The sequence below is a fragment of the Antechinus flavipes genome, chromosome 1 (genome assembly GCF_016432865.1).
Source record: "Antechinus flavipes isolate AdamAnt ecotype Samford, QLD, Australia chromosome 1, AdamAnt_v2, whole genome shotgun sequence".
Classification (NCBI taxonomy): Eukaryota; Metazoa; Chordata; class Mammalia; order Dasyuromorphia; family Dasyuridae; genus Antechinus; species Antechinus flavipes.
In genome coordinates this window covers 13,073,481-13,093,004 of record NC_067398.1, presented here as the reverse complement: position 1 = coordinate 13,093,004, position 19,524 = coordinate 13,073,481, and the positions used below count along the sequence as shown (strand labels likewise).

At 54.3% G+C, this 19,524-nt stretch overlaps 1 protein-coding gene across 1 annotated transcript in view; it reads left to right on the top strand.

Moving 5' to 3' along the window:
• Positions 1 to 19,524, top strand: part of ARHGEF3 (Rho guanine nucleotide exchange factor 3) — a 220,129-nt gene that overhangs the window by 180,456 nt on the left and 20,149 nt on the right. The window contains 3 exon segments of the mRNA XM_051979161.1: positions 8,878 to 8,985; positions 17,367 to 17,537; positions 19,225 to 19,287. Coding sequence (XP_051835121.1) covers positions 8,878 to 8,985; positions 17,367 to 17,537; positions 19,225 to 19,287 — 342 coding nt within the window.

Here is a 19,524-nt window from a genome sequence, read left to right as displayed (position 1 = left end):
CCGAACGCAGATCGGAGGGACAGTTTTCACTTTTTTTATTGTTGGTTTTTTCTTTCTCGTGATTTTTCTTTTGTTCCAATTCTTCTTTCACAACATGACTGATAGTGAAATAGGTTTCATGTGATTGTACACGTATAGCCTGTATCTGACTGATTGATGTCTTGGGGAGGAAGAGAGAGAGGGAAAAAACATGGAAACCAAAATCTTATAAAAGTAAATGCCCAAAACTGAGAAACTCAAAAAAAAAAAAAAAAAAGGAAAAAAAGAATCATGGTTTTAAATTCATAAAATCAAATATGTAGATATTAAAAGTGGTTTAAAAAAATACATTTTATGGGGCCCTGATCCTTTCATCCTCCCCTCAATAGCGTTCAAATCCTTTTGATTTTCTGTCAGAAATTAACTACCGTGATCCTTCCAGACTGATGTAGGGAAGGCAGGAGAGAAGGTACACATTTAAAAAAAAATTTGCTGTTGTTTGAACATCTTTGGTCCCGTAATTCTAATAATGGCGGTCGGAAAACACTGGTTGATTAAGCTTTGCTGAGCCCCTCCTTTCCTGAGGCTCTGCAGGTAGAAACTTGGAGATTCCCAGAGCATTCAGGAAGGGGCCATAGGGAGGCGGGCGTCCAGAGTGGGGTATGGCCTTCAATGCTCTTGATTTCATCCCTAGGAGCAGCGCCTCTTCCAGGTCAGCCTACATCTCCCTCCTTAGGAGGTGGGGGCACAGCCAGAAATTACTCTGTTAAGACTTTCCTTTTGGACTGAGAGGGGTTGGTGTTGGGGAGACAGATGGAGAAAAGAAGCAAAATATCCCATTTTTGAAAGTTTTCCCTCCTGGTTTTTGGCAGGCATATCTTTCAAGAGTCAGGGCCATCTCTTACTTGCAGTGTAACATCAGACTGAGACTTTGTATAAGATCTCTGTCTCTCTCTCTCTCTCTGTCTCTCTTTGTCTTTTGTCTCTCTCTCTCTCTCTCCCTCTCCCTCTCTTTGTCTCTTGTCTCTCTCTCTCTCTCTGTCTCTTGTCTGTCTCTGTCTCTCTTTGTCTCTTGTCTCTGTCTCTCTCTCTCTTTGTCTCTTGTCCGTCTCTGTCTCTCTCTCTTTCTCTTTCTTTGTCTTTTGTCTCTCTCTCTCTCTCTCTCTCTTTGTCTCTTGTCTGTCTCTGTCTCTCTCTCTCTTTGTCTCTTGTCTCTGTCTCTCTCTCTGTCTCTTGTCTGTCTCTGTCTCTCTTTGTCTCTTGTCTCTGTCTCTCTCTTTGTCTCTTGTCTGTCTCTGTCTCTCTCTTTCTTTGTCTTTTGTCTCTCTCTGTCTCTTGTCTGTCTCTCTCTCTCTCTCTCTGTCTCTCTTTGTCTCTTGTCTCTGTCTCTCTTTGTCTCTTGTCTGTCTCTCTCTTTCTCTTTCTTTGTCTTCTCTCTCTCTCTCTCTCTCTTGTCTGTCTCTGTCTCTCTCTTTCTTTGTCTTTTGTCTCTCTCTCTTTGTCTTTTGTCTCTCTCTCTCTTTTTCTCTTGTCTGTCTCTGTCTCTCTCTCTCTCTCTCTCTCTCTCTCTCTCACACACACACACACACACACACACACACACACACACACACATTTTCCCCCAAAAGAAGATCAAAGTTGACCTTTAGGAGATTGTTTTACCTCTTGGCATGTGGTAATTAGAAGGCAGCACATATTCTTTTCAAGTGAGAGGAGATGGAAAAAAAAAACACAAATCAATAGAATAAAATGGATTTCAATCCATCTGACATTCAGGACCTAATATCTGACTGGAAAGCGGTTCTCCTTAGACATTAATGAGTCGCAGCCGGGAGGAGAGCATGTCGGCCTTTCTATCCTAGTCTTGACTCAGTGGGCGCCTTGATGTTGTTCCATGTTAATGGAACATTATTAAAATCCGGTACTAAGAAACATTTTCGTCGTGTCAATTTTCCGTTAAGGTCTCAGCCGAGGGGTCCTTGTGTCCTGGAATATCTTTTTTCCCCCTGAATCCGGCAAGGTTATTTGAAAACAGTCAATCAAGGGGAAGAAAGATTCCCCACCGAACTCTGGGCTGATACCTTGCTCATCCACATAGAGTTTGTTGAGTTACGTGCTCGGATTAGTGGCTACTTGTACTCTGCTATGGTTACTGTAGACAGGGTGTAAATCAGACCAATAAAAGTCAGTGGTGGAATTATGATAAAGATCTGGGGAATCTTGTGGACCACAATCTCAGGAATCATCAGTGTGATTTGACAGCTGAGAAAACACCTGTGTCTCGGGCCGGCTTCCAAGAACAAGGATGACATTCCAGCACTCTCTCCCTTTGCCAGGATTCCTCCAGAATATGTTTGTTTCTGGGCGCCATATTTGAGAAAAGCCATCGGCAAACCACGCGGTGATGGCCATGCCCTGTGAAAATCAGGGGGGAGTTGGGGATGTTGAGTCTGTGGAAGAGAAGCTGGAGACGGGTCAGCTATTGTCTGGTTTTAGACTGGCCAGAAGGCAGAGCTAGGGATGAGGGACAAGGAAGTCACTTCAGGCTGTAGTGTAACAACAGAAAAAGTAAGATTTTGAGAGAGAGAGAGAGAGAAGAGAGAGAGAGAGAGAGAGAAAGAGAAAGAAAGGGAGAGGGGGGGGGGAAGGGAAGGGGAGAGAAAGGGGGAGAGACAGAGACGAACACACAAGAAACACAGAGAGAGAGAGGGAGGAAGGGAGGAAGGAAAGGAGAGAGAGAGAGAAAGGGGGAGAAAGAGAGAGAAAGGGGGAGAGAGAGGGAGGGAGAGAGAGAGAGAGGGAAAGAGGAAGGGGAAAGGAGGGAGGGAGAGAGAGAGAGAGAGAGAGAGAGAGAGAGAGAGAAAGAGAGAGAGGGAGGAAGGGAAAGGGAGGGAGAGAGAGAGAAAGGGGGAGAGAGACACATACACAGAGACGAACACACAAGAAACACAGAAACAGAGAGAGTGGGAGGAAGGGAGGGAGGAAAGGGGGGGGGGGGAGAGAGAGAGATCTATATATCTTTAGATAAGTCCAGAAATGGGCTGCTTCAGGAGGAAGTGGGTTCTCTCTCACCAGCGGTCTTTTAGCTTTTGCTTTTAAGACAAATATTTCATGAGCAGAGCTAGCATGGCACTAGATGAAACAGACCCTGTCCACGAGGAGCTTAAATTCTATTGGAGAAAACAAGATTCGTTCAAACAAAATGCATCCAAAGTCAACTTGGGGCCATTTTGCCTGAAACCGTCTTGCAGGGAACACGGACTCCCCCTGTGTTAGGTGAATTGAATTCTGAGGCATAGGTTTGGACAAGATGAGTCCTAGGGTTCAATTCTAATTCCTCTGTGAAATATTACATGGCTTCCTATGTGTCGGCCGCTCCATCCCCTCCAAACAGGAAGAGGCTAAACCGGGTGATAACGGTGTGGGCCACTGTTAGCTTTCTGTGGCGGACAGCACTGTGCTTGGGGCCAGACCGTGGTCAGAGGTCTTGAGACTGGGCCAGTCAGGAATTCTGAGAGAATTAGATTTGTTATCTCTCCTCCCCCAAATTAATAGGAAAAAAAAAAGAGAGAGACATGATTTTCAGAGTTCTTGGGAAAGTGCTCTTTAAGTCAGTCAACAATCAATAAGCATTTATTAAGTACCTATTATATCCTGGGGAGTGGGTTCCATCAAATACCCAGGTGGATATTGGTCATTGGGGAATCAAAGACAAAACTAATTTTTAAAAAATCCAGTTTTTGCTCTCAAGGAGCTTGAGATCAAATGAGGGAGACGACCTGCAAAAAAGCTTCCTTCACTGATTAAAAACCATTCCCTCCCCCACCCTGCCACACACACAGTTCTTGGATTCGGTTTTTTCCCTCTGACAGAGCTTGATAAGGAGGAAAATACATTCTCAGTTTATCTGGGGTGATAGGGAGAGCCCAGGCATCTGCTGCCAGAACACTGGCCGAAAACCCTGCAGAGGACATTGATTTGGGGGATGCTCTGGGACAGGGGAGGTGGGACTTGTCAATATTTGGGCCTCCAGCTTGCTCTTGCTTCTCAGACATCGCCTGGCAGAGCTGCCCTGCGCCACCCGTGCCAACCTTCCGTGGCCCACCCAGGCTGAGCGGAGGTCAGGCCCCGAGCCTCTCGGGGAGGTCGGCGTGCCATGGGATGGAGCCGGCCCCCGGCCACCCCCAAATGCACTTTCCCTCACTGCAAAGTACGGTTTGTCTGCCAAGTTCTGAGAGCAGAGACGCCCTCCCTCTGGCTCCCCAGGACCCTCCTGGTTAGAGGAACCCAGGGTATGGCTTAGCATTTGCCAGTGGGGACTGTGGAGGAGCTTCTGGGGTAGCTTGTGTGAATGAAAAGTTTGGAAAGAATGACAAATCATGCAAGCTCAAGATGGTGGGGATTTCCATGTCATCTTTCTTTCCCTCCTTTAGGTTCTTCTTTCCTTTCTTCTTTTTCCTTCCTTTTTCTTTCCTTCTATTTCTTCTCTCCTCCCTCCTTCCTTCCCTCTTTCTTTACTTCCCTCCTTTCTTTTTTCCTTCCTTCCTTTCTCTTTCTTCCTTTCTTTCTCTTTTTTTCTCTCTTTCTCCTTTCTTCCTTCTTTCCTTCCTTCCTTCTTTTCTTCCTTCTTTCTTTCTCTTTCCTTCCTTCCTTCCTTTCTTTCTTCCTCTCTTTCTTTCTCTTTTTCTCTTCTTTCTCCTTTCTTCCTTCCTTCCTTCCTTCTTTTCTTCCTTCTTTTCTTCCTCTTTCTCTTTTCTTCCTTCTTTTCTTCCTTCCTTCCTTCCTTCTTTTCTTCCTTTTTTCTTTCTTTCTTCCTTCCTTCCTTTCTTCCTCTCTTTCTTTCTCTTTTTCTCTTCTTTCTCCTTTCTTCCTTCCTTCCTTCTTTTCTTCTTCCTTCTTTCTTTCTTTCTTCCTTCCTTCCTTTCTTCCTCTCTTTCTTTCTCTTTTTCTCTTCTTCTCCTTTCTTCCTTCCTTCCTTCCTTTTTTCTTCCTTCTTTCTTTCTCTTTCTTCCTTCTTTCTCTTTTTCTCTTCTTTCTCTTTTTCTCTTCTTTCTCCTTTCTTCCTTCCTTCCTTCCTTCCTTCTTTTCTTCCTTCCTTTCTTCCTCTTTCTTTCTCTTTTTCTCTTCTTTCTCCTTCCTTCCTTCTTTTCTTCCTTCTTTCTTTCCTTCCTTCCTTCCTTCCTTTCTTCCTCTTTCTTTCTCTTTTTCTCTTCTTCCTTCTTCCTTCTTCTTTTCTTCCTTCCTTTCTTCCTCTTTCTCTTTTTCTCTTCTTTCTCCTTCCTTCCTTCCTTCTTTTCTTCCTTTTTTCTTTCTTTCCTTCCTTCCTTCCTTTCTTCCTCTCTTTCTTTCTCTTTTTCTCTTCTTTCTCTTTTCTTCCTTCCTTCCTTCTTTTCTTCCTTCTTCTTTCTTTCCTTCCTTCCTTCCTTTCTTCCTCTCTTTCTTTCTCTTTTTCTCTTCTTTCTCCTTCCTTCCTTCCTTCCTTCTTTTCTTCCTTCTTTCTTTCTTTCCTTCCTTCCTCTCTTTCTTTCTCTTTTTCTCTTCTTTCTCTTTCTTCCTTCCTTCCTTCCTTCCTTTCCTGGAATGGTATACTGGACGAACTAAATCAATACATCTACAAGAAATGCTCGTAGTAATGTATTTTTATTTTTCAATGTAAATGTTTGCTTCTTGCTTTTGTGGGAGGGAGGCGGACCTTTGACTACACAATGCATTCGTTAAGGAGTGTCTCTATGTGCCGCTTTGCCTTGGAAGTTTAGCCCCCCCGGGGTCTGAACTTCAGTTAACAACTGGGAGACATTTTCAAATTTCAGTTCACGTCCTTTATGGAAAGTCCCCTCCCCCTCCTTGCCCCTCTTCAAAATAAAACAAAAAGACCATTTATGAAACAATAAATCTCTGTCCCGGACAGTACTTAGCTGTCCAGAACGCCTGAGGTCACAGCTCTAGAATTTGCAGAAAAAAACATCCTGGTCCATCCTGCTCCTAACCTGGCCTAGTCTCTTCCCTGGCCAGAGCCCGGCTTCGGGGGTTCCTGGAGAATCGCCTTCGAGGCGGGGCAGCTCCCTGAGCTGGGTGGGGAGGAGGTGGCAGCGGGGAGAACACGGCCACGCGTTGGAGCGCTCGCCAGCCGGGGCGGTGGGGAGGGGGGGCCTCGGGAAGTGCTTCTGGCGTCTCGTACCCGGAGCCGCGAGGTCACCGAGCCCAGTGTCGCCGAGGGTCCCAGCGGGGGAAGGGGCTCGCCCCCAGACCCCAAATCCCGTGGTCTTTGCACCGGGCTGTGGAGAACGGGTCAGATTTGGGGACCGAAGGGGCCCCTGTGTTGTCCTGCGGGCCGGGGGACGAGAGCTGAGGCGCCTGACAAGATGGCCTCCCTGTGGCGGGAGCAGCGGCCGGGGTCCTGCCAGCCCCTCCTGAGCTGGGACTTGGCCCCGTCTCCTCCCCGGGAGGGGCTTTCTTTCCCGGTGCCGTGTTTGCTCCCCTCCTCCTCTCCCTCCTGGAAATCGGGGCCCAGCATTTTCCCGGCCGGTTCCGGGCGCGCTTCAGCCGTGGGAGACACAAACGGCCACTGGGCTCGTGGCGCCGCGCTCCCGTCAGGTGGGACGGTGTTGCCGGAAGCTCGCTTTGTGCCGTCTCGTGGGACCCCCCCCCGGCAGTGCCAGCCTGGCAGAGCGGCGCGGCGTCGGTCCGAGGCATCCCCGGGAGGGGCTTTAATGGCCATGTAATGAGCACCTCGCCTAACTGGTCAGGGGCCGCTGTGCCGGCTCTGCTGTGGCACCAGCTGGGAGAAAGCCGAACGCCAACCTGGCCACATCATGGGGGGGGCCAGTCCCAGAGGTGACCCGGCCCCTGGACTCCACCAGCGAGCGAGTCTGGGGGAGGCGGAGGCTGCCCCTGCCCGGTGCCGGGCACACGTGGGCACACACAGGGGCTCATGGGCACACACGTGGGCACGGACATGGGCACACTCATGGGCACATACGTGGGCACGGACATGGGCACACACAGGGGCTCATGGGCCATCAAGCAGGAGCTTCTGTCACACTTTGCCCTTTGTCTTACCTGACTAGAATCCGAGCCGCCGCCGCCAGCCTGGGTGGCAGCCGGAGACATGTCTGGGGGGACGGGGCAGCTGCCCCGGCTCCTCTCTGTGTCCCTCGCTGCAGTGCAGCAGAGGAGCCGAGAGAGGAAGGAGGGAAGGAAGAAGCAGAAAAGGGAGAGAGAAGGGGAGGAGGGAGAGGAGGACGGGGGGGGAGGAGGGAGAGGAGGACGGGGGGGGGGGGGGAAGGAGAAGAGGACGAGGGGTGGGAGGGAGAGGAGGGGGGGAGGGAGAGGAGGACAAGGAGGACAGGGGGAGGAGGGAGAGGAGGACGGGGGGAGGGAGAGGAGGATGGGGGGAGGAGGGAGAGGAGGATGGGGGGAGGAGGGAGAGGAGCACGGGGGGGGAGGAGGGAGAGGAGGACGGGGGGGAGAGAAGGAGAGGAGGACGGGGGGAGGAGGGAGAGGAGCACGGGGGGGGAGGGAGAGGAGAGGAGGACGGGGGGTGGGGGAGAGGGAGGGAGGCAGCCAGTGTCACCCCCCCAGCCCTGATGCTTGGAGCAGAATCACTTAGCAAAGAGCCCAGCGGACCCCGGGCCGGCTCGGGCCGCCCTGTGTGCGCTGCATTGACATTGAAAGCGAAGGACAGATGAATCCCCCTGCGGGAGGCCGGGCGAAGGGACAGGTTAACTGGCGAGAAGCCGCTCGGCGCTGGATCCCGAGTGCTCGGTCTTTGGGGAGGCGCCCAGGTCCTTGAAGGCGACGTCTCGCCGCCGGGACGTCCCTGGTCGGCCCCGCGCCGGCTCCCGGGTCTGGTTTCCTGCTCCCCCCAGGACCCTCCCCCCGGGAAAGTCGCCCAAGTTTCCCGTGACATCCGCGGCTCGGTTTTCCTGCATCCCCGGGAGGAAGAGGAGGAGGAGGAGGGGGAGGAGGAGGAGGAGGAGGAGGAGGGGGAGGAGGAGGAGGAGGAGGAGGACCACCCTCCCCTCCGAGCCGGCTGCAGACCGAATGGCAGCAGAGGCTGGCGGCCGGGTTTGCCTCGGGAGCTCGAGTTCAAGGGCGGCCCCGAGGAACTTGGGAAGCGCGGCCGTGAGGGAGGGATGAGCGGCGCCCGGCGTGGCTGGGGGTGCGAGGATGCCGGCTGAGGGGCCTCGCCGTCCCGCGCTCCGTCCCCTTCTCCATGTGCTGTCCATGGTCCGCGCGGTGTCAGATGGAGGTTAGGGGGACCAGGGTAAGGAGCCTCTCTGTGCTTTCCCTCCATCGCCGCCCGGGGTCTCCTCGGCCACCGCACGGGGGGGGGGGGGGGGGCAGGGGGGCTTCTCGAGTTCAGTTTCCCATCGTCATGTTGTGGGCTCGCGCCTGTGACGGCGTCTTTCCTGTCACTCGGGCATCATTTGGGCGCATTTACGTTTGTGCGTGTGGAGAAGCGGACGGAGGGAGGGAGGGAGGGAGCAATGAATTGTTAAGAGCCCAGGAAGTTCTTAGGGAAAATGCAAGTTCTTTAAAAAATAAAACAAAAGGAAGGAGCCGGAGAATAATCTCGGGGAGGGGGAGTCTCGGGGAGGGGGAGTCTCGGGGAGGGGGACTGCGAGCTTTGAAAAACCCCAAGTACCAGAACCGGGGCTTCTTTTCCTGACAAGGTCGTTGGGTGGAAGAGCAGGATCAGCCCTCGGGGGAGGGGAAGGGGAATCCTCCCGGTGGAAGCTGGGGAGCAGGCGGGGGGCCCTGAGGCAGCCCCCTGCGCGGGGGGGCGGGAGCCCGGGCCAGGTCCCCGCTGCGGGGTCTGGGCCGGGCGGCAGCAAATGGTCACGTGACACCGAGACTGCAAAGTGACCTTCTCCCTGTCTGCTCTGACACCCACAGGAGCCGAGTAACAAGCGGGTCAAGCCCTTGTCCAGAGTCACGTCCCTGGCGAACCTCATCCCGCCCGTGAAGGCCACCCCGCTGAAGCGCTTCAGTCAGACCCTGCAGGTAAGGAGCCCCTCGGTCCGCGCTTGCCGGTGCTCCCTGCGCTCCTCCTCCACTGATGGGGAAACTGAGGCAGGCGGCATTCACATGGTCGCGCAGCTAGTTCTCCCTGAGGCAGGATTCGAATTCAGACCCTTCTGCCTCCGAGACTGTCCCCCCTGCAGCCGAGAGTGCGTACGTTCCGCCGTCACTACGTCATCATCCTCACTGTGTCTCAGCCCGAGTTACACCCTGAGCCTCATCAGCCCCATTTTACAGAGGAGGAAACTGAGGCCAGGGCGTCAGGTGACTTGACCGTTGTCCTAGCACTGGTGTCAAGGGTAGGGTTTAGATCCAGCTTTTCCTGGCTCCAGGTTCGTCCCTATCACGGGGAGGGAGCGGATCCTCCCTATCCTGGGGGGGAACGTGTCCGTCTGTCCTGGCGTCGGGGCCGGCAGCCCTCCTGCTGCCGAGTCCCCAAAGGCCCGACCGCGTTAATGGTGGCCCGTGCCGGCCGGGACCCGAGGGCCACCCCGCGAGGAGCCCGCGCTGGCCAGGACCCGGGGGCCACCCCACGAGGAGCCCGTCCTGGCCGGGACCCGAGGGCCGCCCCGCGAGGAGCCCGTGCTGGCCGGGACCCGGGGGCTGCCCCCGCGAGGAGCCCGCGCTGGCCGGGACCCGAGGGCCAAGGTCTCGCCCCTCGGCTCTTCTCCTTGGCTCTTTTTATCTTTTTATTTTTGGCTGAGGCCCTTGGGGTTCAGTGACTCGCCCAGGGTCCCACGGCCAGGAAGGGTCTGAGGCCGGATTCGCACTCGGCTCCTCCTGACTCCACTGCACCCCCCGCTGCCCCCTGTTCTCAGAGAGCCCCCCGGGGAGAAGGCGCCTTGGGCGGGAACAGTCGCCATGTGGACTGCTTCCGGGTCAGACTAGTGCACTAGGGCGCGACCTTCTGAGCTTCAGGGAGGTCACTGTGAGGGTGAAAACACCAGCAGGACCTTCCCGATGGGGCTTTTGCAGAGCCCAGAGACCGTGCGGGATGTACCGTGCAAATATTCTGTTACGGTCATTATGGAGGCACAGAGCGGGCGGGGCCCGAGTTCGAATCTGACTCCAGTCACTTACTGGGCAGGTCACGGGACTATTTGCCTCAGTTTCCTCATCTGTAAAATGGGCTGGAGAAGGAAATGGCCGGCTGCTCGGTATCTCTGACAAGAAAACCCCAAACGGGGTCAGGGAGTCAGACAGGCTGAACAGCAGCGGTCCCTCCGTTAGGCCTTCTCCCTGCCTCTCCCTTGGATGCCCAAGGAGGCGCCCCCTTGGGCGCGGGGGCACATCCAGAGCGATCCCTGATCAGTCCGGGCTGGTTCGTGGCGCAGGAGGCCTTGGGCAGGCGAGCTCACGGGGCCAGGGCAGCCTCTGCCAACATCTGCCCGACTCCGTGTCCCCCCCACGAAGGCGGCCCCGAGAGAGAGGGCGATGGGGGGGGCCCGGCTGCCCCGAGGGTCTGTGCCTGGGAGCTCTGGGCCGGCCGCGACGCCGAATCCCCTCCTGGGGCCTTCCCTCCTCGCCGGGAAATCGTCCAAGGCTGAAAGGAGGCTGCGTCCGTGCCGGTTGTGGCGGGGAAGGAGGGAGCTGGGTCTCGCCCGTGTTCTTCCCAAGCCCCGTTCCCTGGGGGGCCGCCATTCCCCGGGGGGCTATTGTTCCCTGAGGTGGGATGCTGTTCCCCGGGAGGCCGGTGTTCTTCCTGAGCCCATTCCCCGGGGGGCCACTGTTCCCCGGGGGGCTATTGTTCGCTGAGGTGGGATGCTGTTCCCCGGGAGGCCGGTGTTCTACCTGAGCCCATTCCCCGGGGGGCCACCGTTCCCCGGGGGGCCGCCCTATCCTAGGCACGGTGGGCCTGTAGGAGGAGATAAGGAAACCCCCCCCCCGACCTGGGGAACTGCCCACTAGCCAGCGGGCCGAGCAGCGGGGACAGGCCTGACAGTGCGAGCGCTCGCCCTGGGCCCCGGGCCCCGAGGCAGAGGCTCTTTGGAGCCGAGAGCTGAACGCAGCCCCCAGCTGTGGGACAGGAAGTGGGAGGAGGAGATCCAGGTGCCGGGCAGGACTCTGGCCGGACCGAGCCGTGGGCAGGATGTGGCAAGACCCAGGGGTGTCTGGGAAAGAGTCACAGCTCATTTGCATGGAGCTCCTCTCAGAGAGTTTCAGTTGAAGTTAGTTTCCTAAAAGTCGGTTCTTTTTAGGAAAAAGTTCGTTTCTTTTTCCCCAAACAAAACTGGTCACAGAACAGGCCGAATCCAAAAGCAAAAGCAGCGATCGTCGTTGGTTCTGAACTTTCTTTTTTTGTTCATGATCTCTGACTCTGAGTCTGTGCAGCCAAAAAAAGGTGATGCAGGATGTGGGCGGCCCCCGAGCCCCCGGCCCGCCCCCAGCTCCCACGGGCTTAACAACCAAGCATCTCACAGCCGCCTCCCTTAGCACCAGCCACCTCCCTTAGCGCCAGCCGCCCCCCTTAGCGCCAGCCGCCTCCCTTAGCACCAGCCACCTCCCTTAGCGCCAGCCGCCCCCCTTAGCGCCAGCCGCCTCCCTTAGCACCAACCACCTCCCTTAACACCAGCCGCCTCCCTTAGCACCAGCCACCCCCCCTTAGCACTAACCACCTCCCTTAGCGCCAGCCGCCTCCCTTAGCGCCAGCCGCCTCCCTTAGCGCCAGCCGCCTCCCTTAGCGCCAGCCGCCTCCCTTAGCACCAACCACCTCCCTTAACACCAGCCGCCTCCCTTAGCGCCAGCCACCTCCCTTAGCGCCAGCCGCCCCCCTTAGCGCCAACCACCTCCCTTAGCGCCAGCTGCCCCCCTTAGCGCCAGCCGCCTCCCTTAGCGCCAGCCGCCTCCCTTAGCGCCAGCCGCCTCCCTTAGCACCAACTGCCTCCCTTAGCGCCAGCCGCCTCCCTTAGCACCAACTGCCTCCCTTAGCGCCAGCCGCCTCCCTTAGCGCCAGCTGCCAGGTGGGCATTTCTCAGAGCCCCCCAGGCCGAATCCCTCCCCCCAGACACAGCCCTTTGTGAAGGCCTTTATTTCTGCGTGGGACACCATCACCTTCCAGGCTCCAAGTCTGGCAAACTTGATGCTCTCATCATCCGAATCCTGTTACGTCCACTCTCATCACATCCACTCTAGGAGGGGAGGGCATGTTGTTAGCCTCGTTTTACCGATGAGAAAACTCAGGCAAAAGGATTTTTTTCAGTGACTTGCTGGTCAGTGTCCGAGGCAGGATTTGAATTCAGGTCTTCCTGCCTCCAGATCCAGCTTTCTCTCTCCCCTGCTGTCGGTGACTCCCCCAGACTCCTCCCTCTCCCTCCTCCCCGATACTCAGTCACCAGGTGTCAGTTGTGCTTCCACAGTCGCTCTGGGGTGAGTTCCCTTCTCCCCCTCCACACCGGTAGCTGCGGGGTATCCGCCTGCCTCTCCCTACTCCGCTCAGCTAGCGGAGGGATGTGTCCGGACCCCGCCACTCCCCTCACTGCGCCCCAGTGACTCCCTGTGGGCCCTCCACTGCTCGGCCCTTCTGGGTTATCCACAGCCCCCGCATGCGCTCAGTGCCTCCATTTTCACTCTTCCTTCTGTGAAACTCTTCATCCCCCGTCTCTGGGCTCGGGTCCTTTCTGTGCTCCCTGGCCAAACACATGTCCTTCCCTCCACCCCCGCTTTTTTTATTAGAGTTTTTATTTTCAAAACATATGCATGGGGCAGCTAGGGGGCGCAGTGGGTAGAGCACCAGCCCTGAAGTCAGGAGGACCTGAGTTCAAATCCCACCTCAGACACTTAACACTTCCTGGCTGTGTGACCCTGGGCGAGTCACTTAACCCCAACTGCCTCAGAAAAATAACAACAACGACAAAAGCCATAAGCATAGATAATTTTTCAACATTAACCCTTGCAAAACCTTGAGTTATAATTTTCCCTCCCCTTCCCCCAGCCCCTCTCCTAGAAGGCAGGTAATCCAATCTCTGCTAAACATCCCACCCACCTCCAGCTTTTAAAAAATCTGTACTTTCCCTCAAAGTTTGGCTCAAGCCTGGCCTTCCCTGATGCCCCCCGCCCCCAGCTCCAATAGCCACCATCCCCATCATTAACTTCCCCTGTATTTTGTGTATACTCATGGTGCTGTATCTCCCCCAGCAAAGTGAGACCCCATTGAGGGCAGGGACTGTCTTTTCCCCAGAGCCCTGTCCTGTGCCCGGCACGTAGTAGGTGCTTTAAAAATGCTTACTTGCTGATTTCATTCCTGTCTGTGAAACCAAGGGATTTTCCACCGGCTGAGGACATTGAACAGTTAGGGAACAACATGTTGATCTAATTAAGAGCTCTCTGCATGTGGGCACTTAATAAATACTTATTGAATCAGAAAGCTGACTTGGAGCACCACCGGGATGCTTGGGAAAGAGCTGTGGGGCTTTGCACCCAGTAGGCACTTAATAAATGTCCGAGTTTTTTTTTTTTTAAGAAAGGATAAATCCTGTGTTAAATCGGTCAAATGATTAGCATGTATTAAGTGCCTACTATGTGCTGGGCAGGGTGCCCGAGCCTTGGGAATACAACGAAAGGTACCAGCCCACCCCTGCCCTCAGGAAGCTCCCGTCGAGTGAGGGAGACAAAATGCAAGCTATGGTGGGGAAAATGGGAAGGAGTGAACAGATGGAAGGCCCCAAAATTAAGGGGGAGAGAGAAGGGCTTCTGTAGAACGAGAGGCAGAGAAACGTGACCAGGTGTAGGTGAAGGTCCTATCCGACACCCAATCGGCGATGAGATATTAGGTGCAGGAGTGATCATTATACTTCCAGCCTGGACGAGAGGGAGACTCCCAGTCCCCCTATTCCAGCCTTCCACCCATCCACCCCCCTCCCAAAAAAATAATTAATTTTTTTGAGCAGGGGATATGTTCAAATCTGACCTCAGACACTAACCAGCCGCGTGACTCTGAACAAGTCACTTAACCCAATTTGCCTCAGTTTCCTCATCTGTAAAATGAACAGCAGAAGGAATCGGCAAACCGCTCTAAAACCAAATAGGGTCATAGAGTCGAACATGACTGAAAATGATGCTAAAAATACCTTTCACTTGCCCTCTCAGTTTCCTGTGCTGTTTCTTGTGACCTACAGACTCACATTTCCCCTCTGTCGCTACATAAGTAGGCTTCCCCCCCTCCTCGTTATTTTTCTCTGGTGGGCTCCATGAAGAGGCAGGATCATGAGCCACTCCACAGCCGAGAGAAGAGTAGCTAAAAGACTCAGGTTTGCTGCAAGTTAATGCAGAAGTATGACTCACGGGTCAAGCCTTCAGAAGATCTTCCACTGGAGACTTGAGTCCTAAGAGCAACTACCATGATTCCTTGTTCCACCATGAGTCACCAAATGGTTTGGGTTACGCTTTTCTTAATCTGCCTGAAAGGGCTCAGAACTGGGGGAGATTCGTTTAAAAAAAAAAAGTAGCATAAATATGAAGAATTTCACTGGGTCACGTTCTTCTAAGTGGAATAGCTCACACAGTGTTGGTAGATTCCACAGAAGTGAATCAAGGTAAAAATCCACCAGAGGCGTGTTAAGCACCTTCTGTGCACTGGACTGGAACTGGGACATAATGACAAAATAGCCCCCGTCCCTAGGAAACTTACCATCCAACGGGGGAACCCAACATGAAATCAGATGAACAAATGAGTACATGCAAAATAATAAGTCATGGCAAAAGGAAAGTAAATTTAAATTCAAGACCCACCCAGTGGAAGATTTGGCCACGGGGCTTTATTTGGCCTGCTAGACCTGGAAGTCCACAATTAGAAGCTGAAGATGGTCCAACTTGGGTCATTTTGGCTGGAATGGAGAGTACGTGGAAGGGAATTATGGGAAATAAAAGTGGAAGAAGAGATGGGAGCCAAGTTAGAAAGAATCTTAAGTGATCAGTGAGGATTTTGTCTTTTATTTTAGAGCAGGGTTTCTTAACTTGGGGTCCACAGATTCCTTGGGGGGAAACCATAAATCCACGAATGTAGAAAAGTAGGAATCCCATCTTCATTTTCACTGATCCCTAACTGAAACTTAGCATTTCCTTCAGTTATTCCTTATTGTGAGAAGGGATCTGTGGTATTCACCTGGCTACCAAAAGGGAGGGTATCTGACCCCTAAAAGGTAAAGAACTCTTGTCTTGGAACAATAAGGAACTATGGGTAGTTTCTGAGAGAGTGGGGGGACGTCACAGACTCAGAGGCAGGAGGCAGGAGGTCATCGATTCCAGAAGACCCAGGTCTTGCCGTGGGATTTTGGGCAAGTCCTGGAATGTCTTTGATAAGTATAAGTGGTCAAATTAGATTCCTTAGCGCTGCCATTTTTGTAAGCTGGACTTTTGTGGCCTTCTAAAAAATAAGGATATTCTCATAAGAGAGGAAATTGGATACAAGGGAAGGATCCTCCCCATCTGAAGAAAGTGAGGGTTTGGACGTGGACGCCTCTTTCGGTTCTGGTTCTATGATCCTTCATTTGTAGATATGGACACGAAAGAGGCGGAAGTCTCACAGACTGGCAGAGCCAGGATCCAAAATCTCCAACGCCAAAGCCAGCGTTCTTTCCACCCCAGCAAACTGTCTCCACTTTAGGAGCACGGTCCACAGAAACCGTGGCTAATGATGGCCTCATGTTTCCATTTGATCTTCTTCCTTTGCCCTTTTTCCATCTACACGTTTTCTAGTTTTCCCATTTGATTTGACATTTCAACCCCCACCTGCCATCTCTTACCCACTTACCCTCCCCTGGCACATGCTTGGGCACACGTGGCTCCTGCCATCTGTGCCATCCGGGGAGATCACAACCATGTTGGGGATTATTTTTCTTTCGGGCTCATCTGCCATCTCATGATGACCCTGAGAAGTTTCCTCGCCCCAAGGGCCCCACATTTGTGGGCTGATCTTCAGGGCCATCAGCAGGAGATGCTTTCCCCATAGGGAGAGATTTGCCGACCCGTGTCCCTGCTCCCTCCGTGGTCCCCACCTTGACCAACCGCCTCGCTTTGTGGAGTGCCTCGTGACTGAGGGACCCGGGAGGCCCCGACTGCAGGGGGATTGGGCCTGTACTTCCAGCCGAGGCAAAGCAGGGAAGGCTCAGTCTCAAAAAAGAAAGAAAAAAGCCCACTTGTTCAGAGGTGGGAGTTGAGAAGGGCAGCTCTTAATTTTAGCAAGCGAAAGTGTTATTTCCAGTCTGCTTTTCAGCTCTTTCCTCTCCCCCACCTCCACTCCGCCGAAGGCCCCCTCGTTGTCCTAGAAATGAAACCGTTGCGTCTCCTTGTGACTCAGGGTGCTTCCTGTTCTCCCTCTCACGCGTGTGGGGAGGCGCTGCCCACCAGGTAGATCACACGTGTTGGCGGGGGGCCCCGGGATTCTCACAGCCGGGCCCCCCCCCCGGGACCCCAGGAAGCTGGGGCCAGCGTGCGGCTCCTTGGGCCAGGAGCAGTTAATTCTCTGACCCGGGGCCATTTGTGGGTTGGCTAATGATGTTGGAGCCTTAAAATGTCGGGACTAGGAGGGACCTTGGCCAAGGGCGGTCTGGCCTTTCTTTTTTCAGACGAGGAAACGGGCCTGGAGGGGCAGGGGGCTTTCTTGTGGCCTTGTAGCCTCTGGGTTCGGCTCCTGTTTTAAGGAGCTTGCCATGGCGTTATCAGAGTCCATAGCATCTCTGGGTTTTTCCCAGAGTTGGAGATAATGTAAGTGACCGTCACATCCAACTCACACATGAGCAGAAGTCCCCTTGACCATGGAGAAACTGCAGCCGGATGGGTGAGGGTCCCAGAGCCAGGACTCCCCGTTTCTCCCCCCAAAAGCCCCCCACCACCTTTGTAATCAGTATGGAAAGTCAAACAGAAGTCTCCACACCGGCCACAAATTTGTGTCTCATTCTCTACAGTCAGTCCTAGCACCATAACAGACTAAGGGGCCGTGACCACCGGCAACAATTAAGGGTCCGGTGTGATGGAAGGACGTGGCTTGGGATCCTGGCTCTCATACCCCCTGAGCCTTGTTCAGGCTCAGTTTCCTCATCTGTAAAATGGGGGTGTTTGATGGCTCCATGCTGAGAGCCCCCTCCTCTCCAGTGCCTGGCTGACTTCTGGACCTCAAAGGGGGCAAATCAGGCTGAGCCCAGACTGTCCGTGGGCCTGAGGCTCCGGCTGCATCCCACACACAGATGGTGAGGGACTGAAGGCTTTGGGGTGGGGGGAGACGTGCCTTTAACGGCATTGGCCCTAGGACAGGGGAACCCTCGGACGGTCAGGACGGCCGGTGTCCTGAGTGGGAGCCGGGCCCATCGGCGGCCGGCCGGGCCCCCAGACCAGTAACAGAAACGCTCTCCTCGTTCTCGTTTCTCCAGCGTTCGATCAGCTTCCGCAGCGACAGTCGCCCCGACATCCTCACCCCGCGACCCTGGTCCAGAAATGCGGCTCCCGCCAGCACCAAGCGAAGGGACAGCAAGCTCTGGAGCGAGACCTTCGATGTCTGCGTCAACCAGATGCTCACCTCGAAGGAGATCAAGCGCCAAGAGGTGGGACGCTGGGCCCGAGGGGGTGGGATCGGTCCAGCGGAAGTGCCCGCTGCCGGGAGACGGGGGCTGGCCTCCGTCCCCAAAGCGGGCTGTGATTCTCGACAGATCAGAGGGCCTGGTCCCCCAGCAGCGCGCCGGGCAAGGACATGAAAATCTGAACTTTCCCACACAAATCCTCAGTGAGCCGCAGGCCGCTCGCTCCACTGACTTAAAAACAAACAAGCCACCCCCGGCCTCACTTCAATAGTGACTTCCCCAAGTGCATTTAAAAAATTTTTATTTTTAGAAATGTGATTATTGTGAGTTAGCACATGGATGTCTTAGAAGAAAACAGCAGCTTGGTCGGGCCAGGGGAGCCCGGGTTCACTTTTTGCCCCCGACATTTGCTGTTTTATGTGACCTGGGCAAAATACTTTCCATTGCCGGGCGTCCATCTCCTCATCCATAAAATGAAGTGACGGGGCCTTCGAGAAGGCCTCCCACGGCCCTTCCAGCACCAAAGCTCTGGCTAACTTTGTATTCCCCGTGAGTCCGTCCCCCTTTCAGTCTCTGCTAGAATCATCATCTAAATTTATTTCGCCCTTAAGGATTTGCAAAACGTCCCACAGACTTTGCCTCACTCAGTTTCCCGAGCATCCTGGGGGAGGGCCTTACTATTTTTCCCATTTTTCAAAGACAAGAAACAGAGGCAAACAGGTACAATGGCTTGTCCCAGTCCCACAGCTGTGAGTGTCAGGAGCCGGACGAGCCGCGAAACGGGCCCCCACCTCCATGGAGAGAGAGCGTGGGCTCCCGGTCCACAAGGAAGCGTCACATCCACAGGCCTATTACATCCACGGGCCCGTCACATCCACGGGCCCGTCACACTGCGGACCCGGCTAGTTAGCTTCTTTGGGGGGATCGCAATGGGGGATGCCTTGGGGAGCATACAGTATTATTTTAGAAAGGCATAAACACATTTAAACATAAAGAGAACCCCAGAAAGTCTGAGGTGTCCCGGTAGCACTAAGAAATCCCCCCGGAGTACTGTGGCCCTTTCCGAGAAAGGCAGTTTGTGATTGGACTCTCAGACGACGGGAAAGGGGAGGGAGCAGTTCTGCTTTTATTCACTGATGTCCGAGCTTGTTTGGGGTGTGTAAGAGCAGTGAGTGACCCTGGGAGTCACCCGCTCCTCCCTCCCACAAATTGTGGATGAGAAGGTGGGTGCCCGTGTTCAGTGGGCGCTCCGGGGACGGACGACAGCCGCTCGGCGGGCGCTGCCCCTGGAGAAACCCCGGAGATGGCCAAGCCGTAATGGGCCACAGCCCCAGCTGAGATGCCACTCTGCTTATTTATAAAGGCCCGGGAGCCGGCCTGGCGACCGTAGGGATGTTAGGGGGTCCAGGGGCTGGGAATACAGAGAAAGGTCCTCAAGGAATGGCCAGTCTGAGGGGGTGACGGCCTTCCAGACCGAAGTGCAGATGAGGAGCCGTGGGAAGGAACCGGCCTTGGGACCTCGGGGAAGGCTTCCTGGGGAGGGGGGATTTGAGGGGAGCAGACATGCTGGGAGGGAGAGGTCCACGGGCAGATGCCCACGGGCAGAATCGGGCCCTGGATTTGGAATCAGAGCCTGCCCAATAACCCAGGAGTTGGATTTAGTAAGAGAGAGGAACGAAAGCACATCAAATGCCCTTCTTTTTTCTTTCAGGCAATATTCGAGCTTTCTCAAGGAGAAGAAGACTTGATAGAGGACTTGAAATTAGCAAAAAAGGTACTTTTTTTTTAAAGTTTTGGCGGTTTTCACATCAGCTTTCCCCCCTCCCTCCTTATTTCTGCATGGAGTGCTGCTGAGGAGATCTGAGAGCACGTTATGACTGGGACTGTCCCCTGAAGCGTACAGGGGGCCCTTCTGGCTCCTCCCAAGGCCTTGTGGGAACAGCTCAAAACAAGACAGAAGAAGAGCTCCGAAGGAGGCCCTCTGTGCTGGACCCAGTGAGAACTGGCCTCT